General features: G+C 47.1%; 1 protein-coding gene across 1 annotated transcript in view; it reads left to right on the top strand.

The window, feature by feature from the left end:
- Window positions 1–1708: 1708 nt before the first annotated feature.
- FBXO3 (F-box protein 3) overlaps window positions 1709–8415 on the top strand; it is a 30661-nt gene continuing 23954 nt past the window's right edge. Inside the window, exons 1-2 of the mRNA XM_054027670.1 lie at window positions 1709–1851; window positions 5217–5306. Of these exons, the coding sequence (XP_053883645.1) occupies window positions 1745–1851; window positions 5217–5306 (197 nt within the window). The 5' untranslated portion in view covers window positions 1709–1744. The remainder of the gene's footprint in view (window positions 1852–5216; window positions 5307–8415) is intronic.

Here is an 8415-nt window from a genome sequence, read left to right as displayed (position 1 = left end):
TTTATATAAACCTAACTAAAAAGAATATGGTTTTATCAACACAGAAATGTTTATTTTGCATATCACCTTGTCCTTGTGATCACCCACTTGAAAAATACTTTACAATACACATCTTATTTGGTTTGTATATTATTGCTCATATTTATAAAAAAAAAAAAAAAAGTCTTGCCTCTCATGGTGTTGGGGTTACTAGGCCTGCCTGAGCCAAAGTTCTTCCATGTTTAAACTCTGTCCTTCCATGTTTAACTCTAATCAACCTCAAAAGCCAAGGACAGGAATTGGAATGTGGAAACAGCCAGTTAGCAATTACGACCTTGTTCATGCCAGGTACCAAACAATAATGATGAGGTTTGCATGTTTCTAGCTGCGGAAGGGGTAATAAACTAAGGGTAAACAAAACCAAATAACTGTTTAGGGAGAAGTTACTAACAAGCTAGATTTATAGCCCTAGAATGATTTAATTGCTGAAATGTATAAAATGCCTTTGGTAGAGAGGGGAGGGGGAGTAGAGGGGGGTGGTAGAGAGGGGGGACTTAGTTGTAAAATGTATAAAGAAGAGAGAAACTGTTTTTGCTGGTGTGCTTGATGTGAGACTTGCCTGTCTCCTTGCACCACTTTGAGATCTCAAATAAACTTTGATTGTTTCTCAACCTGGGTATGTTTATTGGCGCGAAGCACTCCGGGCAACGAACCCCCACTGTTGCTGTCCTCGGGCCCCTGTGCCGGCAACAATGGGACAATGAAAGACAATGAATTTGTCCAGAGTGGTTTAAATTTTGAACTGTATTTTGCAGAACCTGCAAACTTTCAATCAAGTCCTGCTCATTTTTAGGGCAAACTCATATTTTTTTTTTGGACCGTCAAGTATTCACACACAAGCCGCCCGTCTCACAGAGCCCCCTCTCTCTCCTCTCACACACTCTTGTATAAAATGCCATCCTATAGTTTCTATGCTTACCATAGTACCATTACCGAGCTTGGAAAGCCTCATGCCCCGTCTCCAGAAGTATTGTTGTCTCTTTCAGCCCGAGTAAAAACACTTTAAATCTTTATCTAGTTACTCAAAATGAGTGAGCTAAGCTTAGGCATGTGTCTTGTGAGAGTGAGATTGCATGCTAACCAGTGACTCTCACAGTCATGCTCAATGAGTGAGACTTGACATATCTGGCAGGGCACCCCACAGGCAAGGGCCCACCCTCGTGAGTGCAGCTCCCCAGAAGGGCCAACCTCTGGGGCAAGCCAGGTGCTGGAACTAGGAGTACTGGGGAGGGGGGTGTGCTGCAGCACCCCCTGGCTTGAAGTGGTTTCCAGCATATAGGGGGTTTACAGTTTGGTTCAATGGTTTTCAGCACCCCCCACCATAACCATTGTTCTAGCTAGTGTGGCCAGATAGCAAGTGTGAAAAATCGGGCTAGGGGATAATAGGCCTCTATCTAAGAAAAAGCCCCAAATATCGGGATTGTCCCTATTAAAGTGGAATATCTGGTCACCCTAGTTCCAGCAGCATTTAAGACTGAGCCCAGGCCCTTGGGCCACGTGGGGGCAGGACCCCTCCCCCTTTGGAGTCTCTGCCGAGCTTGCAGTTCCCGCGTTGCCCTGCAGGGCGCTCTGCGTGCCCGTGTTAGGCGCGGGCCCTTTAAGAGCTTCCTCCTTCCAGCCCGCCCCTCCCCGGCGTTTGATAACAAACCGGCGTGAGGGGCGGGGCTCCCCGGGCAGCAGCAGGCCCGGCGCGAGGTCTTTCAAGATGGCGGCGGCCGTAGAGCCGGAGCCGCAGCCCCTGAGCCTGGAGCTGCTGCCCACCGACCCGCTGCTGCTCATCCTGAGCTTCCTGGACTACAGGGACCTCCTGAGGTAGGGCGGGACGCCGGGGCTGGGCGCGTCTGCGCTGCGGGCCGCTCCCTGGGGGTCAGACGCTCCTTCGCCGCTACCCGCCCTCCGCTGCGGGACTGGGGCGGCGCCCCTGGCGCGGCGTGTCCCGGGCGCTGATGCGCCCTGGCCGGCGGTAGCAGCCCCAGGGGGCGTGGGCGGCCCGCGGGGGAGCGGGGCGCTCTCTCGGAACCTGTGCGGCACATCCCCGGGCAGGCGGAGGGACGTAGGGTAGCGCAGCAAGTGGATTTCGCGATCCCCTCTAATGAGGCGTCAACAGGTGTTCTCCGTAAGTGCCGCAGCGTGTGTGCGCGGCGCCCCCAGTCCCGTCCTGTGCTGCTGCGGAGCGACCCGCACCGTGCCAGGGGCGTCCCCTGGCTGCAGAACAGCCGCACGGGGTTGCTGTCCAGCCCTCTGCGCGCCGGTGCTCACCCATGGCTCTCCTAACTCCAGCGGCCTGGACGCTGCAGGGAAACATTTCGTGTAAATTCAGGCTGGGCAGTGCTGTGAACACACTGAATTACTGTGGCAAACAGTGTAAGAGAAGAGGTTTCGAGGTTGGGTACCACGCAAGAAATCTTGGAAATTCTCATGAGAGGAAACTTGACCTATGTGACATTACTGAAACCTGTACACAGTGTTGTAGCTCTGTTGGTCCCAGGCTGTTAGAGAGACAAGGTGGTTAAGGTAATATATTTTTATTGGACCCATTTCACCCATCTTGTATCTCTAATGACTCAAACCTGGTGGGATAACCACAGTATTTGGTTGTTAAAATTGCTGATTATAACCTGTTTTCAGAAGGCTAGAGTGGATAACAGATGGGGGGATGGCACTATACTTTAAAGATCCCATTACAATAACTCCTCACTTAACGTCCTCCCGCTTAACGTTGTTTCGAAGTTACGTCGCTGCTCCCTTAGGAAACGTACTCGTTTAAAGTTGTGCAATGCTCCCTTATAATGTCGTTTGGCTGACTTTACAAGGGAGAATTACACAAGTTCCTCTTCTCTGCCTCCTCTCCCTTCCTCCCTCCCTCCCAGTGCTTCCCAGGACTTTCTGGGAGGGAGGAAGGGAGCGGGGAAGCAGCCGCCCCCCCACCCCCTGGCAGGCAGGGCCACCTGGAACTTAGGGGCTGCAGGGCCCTGAGCTAATGGGCCCCAGGGTCCTGGCCTGCAGCTCGTAAGTCCCTTTTGGAATGCGGCCCTGCGAGCACGGGCCGGAGGACTCAGGAGGAGCAGGGGCAGCCGCGCAGCCAGCGGCCAGAGAGAAGCATCGCTTTCCCCTTCAAAGCCGGCCAGAGAGAAGCGGAGAGCCACCTACGAACCCCCTGCATGAAACAGGAGCTGCCCCAGGTAAATGCTCTGCACCTCCTGCCTGCCCCGGCCCTGAGCCTCCTCCTGCACCCCCACCCTGAGCGCCCTCCTGCACCCTAACTCCCTCCCAGACCCCCAGAGCTAAGCCAGGGGCACCTCCCCACCACAGTACTGTACAGTATATGATGCCTTTTGTCTGCCCCCCCAAAAATGCATGTACATTAAATCTACATTTACATTAAATCTTATGGGAAAATTGGATTAGTTTAACATTGTTTCACTTAGTTGCATTTTTCAGGAACATAACTACAATGTTAAGTGAGGAGTTACTGTACCTGTTTTAACATTATTTAATTAACTTTCACTCAGGATCTTGAATGCATATGGATCAATGGAAGGAGTACTGGCTAGGGGTGTTACAAATCACTGAGAAAACAGCATGATTAACTTCTTACACACGTGTCTATAATGTATGGGAAAGAAAATTGTGGGAGTATTGGAAACTTCAATTTGGGAGATGTATAAGACCGCTAGCACACTGCCAGTAGTAAAACATCATTAGTTTCTAAAAAGTATAGATAACTTTTGAGGTATTTTGTGGTAACTTTATTTTGGATATCATTATGGTGGATAAAGATGAATCCATCGCTTGACTGGAAGTTGATATTTGTCTAGGAACTAGTGATCATGACCTGATTCAATATGGGTAAACCGAGGATAGAGCTATCCAGTAATATGTATAGTTGGTGCTTCAAAAGGGCTAATTTCCCAAAGCTGAGGAAACTTCATAACAAAGTAAAATTGGGGGGAAAAAATGACTTAGTGCAAACAGCGCTCTCAAATATTCACACTGTGCTGTTCTTATTTCATGCTGATAGTTACATTATTTCCTGTACTTGAAATTAATATATTTTTCATATTTTTAAATAGGTAGTAATCAACAGACAGTCAGGTAGTTAAAAGGTTTCTTCCGTCACTACTACCACTGATGGAGTGGCAACAATGAAAGCACTAGTGTAGGCTGACTGCATAGTAGATAAAACTGATTAAAACATCAACAGCTAGCCCAGGGGTAGACAACCTATGGCACGCATGCCAAAGGCGGCACGCAAGCTGATTTTCAGTGGCACTCACACTGCCTGGGTCCTGGCCACCGGTCAGGCTCTGCATTTTAATTTAATTTTAAATAAAGCTTCTTAAACATTTTAAAAACCTTATTTACTGTATATACAACAATAGTTGAGTTATATATTATAGACTTATAGAAAGAGAACTTCTAAAAATGTTAAAATGTATTACTGGCATGTGAAGCCTAAATTAGAGTGACTAAATGAAGACTCGGTACACCACTTCTGAAAGGTTGCCGACCCCTGAGCTAGCCTATGCTAGCACTGCTACCACTAATGGAATGTCACAATGGAAAATTTCTAGTAAAATTCTTCTGTGAAATAGACCTTTGTCTTTGCCTATTCTACAAAAATATTTAAGTGCCAAGAAAGTTCCCTAATAATCATTCTCTAGGGCTGTGCCTACACTAGCAGATTGTCACTGTAATTCACTGGCTTTGCAGCTATAGTGAAGACAGTCCTCAGACATATTTGTCATCATGGAGCGACTCTGGTGGTGTATTATGGTGACTGCCAATGTAGATGAGACTATTTTGTGGCTGGAGGGAGTGCAGGGGTAACCCCACCCCCACCCCAAATGTCATAAACCATTTTAGAAAACCCTGTTTTTGCTTGGGTATCTAACAGGATTAAAAATGTGGTTCTGTAACATGGTTTATAACATTTATTTTCTTCTCTTTGCTTATGTGGACAGAAAAGCCTTGTTACAACATGTTTTAATGACAGTTGTATTGCATTTAAAACTGTTTGTATTCCCTAAAAATAAAGTTAAAACTTGTTAAAATTTTATAGCTCTAATGGTCATTTTGACACATAATCTTAAATATGTTAATACCTTGACTTGCATTTGTCCTTCATTATTTTACTACTTTTTGTAATCAGACTTAACACTGACTTTTATTTATAGCTGCTGCTATGTAAGTCGAAGATTTAACCAGCTATCAAGTCATGATCCATTGTGGAAAAGACACTGCAAGAAATACTGGCTTTTATCTGAGTAAGTAAGGGTACTCTTATCTTACGGAAAAAACTAAATTAGTTTGCAGCAGTTCTTTTTAACCAGCTCATTTGGTTAACAGCACTATTTTTGCATAGGATCTTTCAGAATAACATTGCTTCATAGCCTCTCGTGGTCTTTAAGTAATGCTTTGTAGATCCAATATTAACAAAAGTTGTGAGATCAGCTGTACTCTGATATCAACTGAACGAAGTTAATGTTAGCGCTCGAAGATACTCATAGAGATTTGTTTAATATTGTTACTTCTATGATACATGGTGGATTTGGCCTCCTCTTTAGGAATGGAGATGGATTCAGGGAGCAATTCAGGTAATTTTTACACAGTGCCACAATTCTGTGTGGTGCTTTTCAGACCGATGATGATGATGAAGGCAATGTTTTAGTCGTGGGGGGCGGGGGAGGAGAGGTGGTTCAGGGGTGCTGGGGGCGATGACCTGGGAGCCCTGCTGATGCTGGGGGCAGGGCTTCCTACCAGCTCCATCCCTGCAGCTCCTAGGTAGCGGAGGCAGGGGCCAGGGCAGGGCAGCTCCCAATGGGAGCTATGGGGGGACACCTGCAGGCGTGGGCAGTGTGGAGACCCCTCCACCACCTAGGAGCTTCAGGGGTGCCCCCCACCCCCGGTAAGCACACCTCCCAAACCCCTACCTCCAGCCCTGAGCCTCCTCCCACACACCCAAACTGCTGCTGCTGGCCCAGGGGCTGCCCGGCTCGAGTAGCCCCTGGGCCAGCACCAGCCACAGACTTGCCGCCTTAATGATGTCCCTGTTCCAAAGAACTTACCAGCTAAGACCATGATCCTGCAAATGCTTTGCATGGATGATATTCCATTGACTTAATTGAAGTGCTGCACAGATGCAGAGGTCAGACTCTAATGAGATTGGGACTTAAATTTAGGCAAAACTCAACAAATGATGACACATGGGGAATGGAGGGCACACATCATAAAATTACAGACACTGTCACTTTACTTGCAATCTCTGAAAATAAAATGACTGAATATTTCCATTTTGCAAAGGATATTGTATTCTATTTACATGTTCTCATTCAAACTAAGAATTGGTAAACACAAAAGCATTTCCTAACTTTTACATGCTTTGTAGTATTTGGAAATGGCCTTCTCTCTAAAATATAACTAACCTGTTAGTTCCACATCTGAAAGCTGCATGAGAGACAAGAAACTGGCCATTTTGAATAGAACAGCCTAAAAACAACTTAGTGGAAATATACAAAATGGAGAATTCTGTTTCCCTTCATACATACCCAGTATTGCCAGTCCTCCCCCTCAGCTTCTACCAAGATGTTATGGGGGAGGGATAGCTCAGTGGTTTTAGCATTGGCCTGCTAAACCCAGGGCTGTGAGTTCAGTCCTTGAGGTGGCCACTTAGGGATCTGGCCTTGGTCCTGCTAGTGAAGGCAGAGGGCTGAACTCGATGACCTTTCAATGTCCCTTCCAGTTCTAGGAGATGGGATATCTCCATTAATTTATTTAAGAAAGCTAACTAGTTTTGCGCCTCAGTTGGTCAGTCAACAGTTCCAATCAGAGGCAGATTAAGATCTTTGTGCCCACTGCTCCACTAGAACATTTGGGCCCCCAACACCCTGGGGGGCTAATGGGGCTGGAACCAGAGAGGACCAGCATGGCCATGGCCCTGCCCCCTTTTAAAAGTGGGAGGGCCATGCCTGCCCACTTTTTAACATGGGTGTAGTAGCCTCGGGCAGGCATGGCAGGGGCTGCACTTCACCGCAAGGGAGCTGATAAGGTGATAAATAATTTCCCCAACTATAAAGCACAGTCCCTGCTAGTAGTGCCAACCTCTTCCCGATGCGGGGCTGAGATTGGCCTTAACTCCCACTCACCATGGGGCCCTGCTCCTCCTCTTCTCCCCCCCCCCCCTCCGAGGCCCTGCCCCTTGGCCAGGCCTGAAGCCAGAGCCACCTAGGGAGCCCGGGCCACTGTGGGGAGCCCTGGACCCTCCACCTGCCCTGGGTGGTGCACCCTGGGATGCGGGTACATGGGCCAGGGGCTGCTCTTACCACCGCAGCCCTCCACTCAGGGCAGGTGGAGGGTTTGAGGCTCCCCATAGCAGCTCAGGCTTCCTGGACAGTTCTTACCACAGCCCAGCTCCAGCATCTAGCCTGAGCAGGAGGCAAGGCCACAATTCCAGCACCTGTTATGTGACACCCCCCCCCCCATGCTTTTACACAGGTTCCAGTGCTCCTATGGGGCCCCCAAATTGGCCGGGGCCCCTGGGCATGGGTGCCTGGGACTGTGTGTTAATCTGCCACTGGTTCAGCCCTCTAGCAGCTCAGGAACACTCAGTCCTGGTAAAACTTTCAACAGTCCGCCTTGGTGGATGGGCCATATCCTTGTATCTGAGCCTCCTAAATGGCAGTGCCTGGCATGCTAGTCTGATCTGAAACTTTTGTCCTTGTATAAAAAGGCCTAAGGAGATAATTATTTTGGGAGTTCGTTTTCAGTGTTACTTACTTTGATGAATGGTTGTTCTTTAAGTCTGATTTTTATGGGAACTATTTTTAAAACTTAAATAAGGCCACGTGCTTTCCCTAACCAGGCTCCCACCACCTTTTCCTCACTCAGCTCTTTCAAAGACTTCTTTTATGATGTATACAAGAATGAACTGATAACAATTAATAAACCTTCCAAGTTATTACCTTCTCTATTTGTCTTAATGTGTTCTGTCTTCTCTGTATCTGTTTTTTACATTGTGAACTCTCTGAAGACTGCATTTATTTGTGACTTAAATGCTGAAATGTTCATTGCTGTTCTACAAATGAATAAAAGCTGAATTCCCTGCTATTTGTCTCAATTTATAATGGGCGTTTGTTTCTTTTTATTGCAGTAGGTGCTCTTTGGAAAATAAAATCTCCTCTACATATGAAATCTTTATTTTAATTGTCACCTCTATTTTCGTGACCTGGTTTCTGGTCCCGTAGTCCTTATTTAGGCAAAATTGAGAAAGGACAGCAGGGTTGAACTTTTTTTTTTTAACTTAAATGCCTTCTGCACATGCAAGTTAAATTGATCTGATTTAGTTTTTCTACAAGTTCCTGAGTTTAATAATGGCCC

Source organism: Malaclemys terrapin, chromosome 4 (assembly GCF_027887155.1).
Source record: "Malaclemys terrapin pileata isolate rMalTer1 chromosome 4, rMalTer1.hap1, whole genome shotgun sequence".
Lineage (NCBI taxonomy): Eukaryota > Metazoa > Chordata > Testudines > Emydidae > Malaclemys > Malaclemys terrapin.
This window is presented reverse-complemented; position numbering and strand designations above follow the sequence as displayed.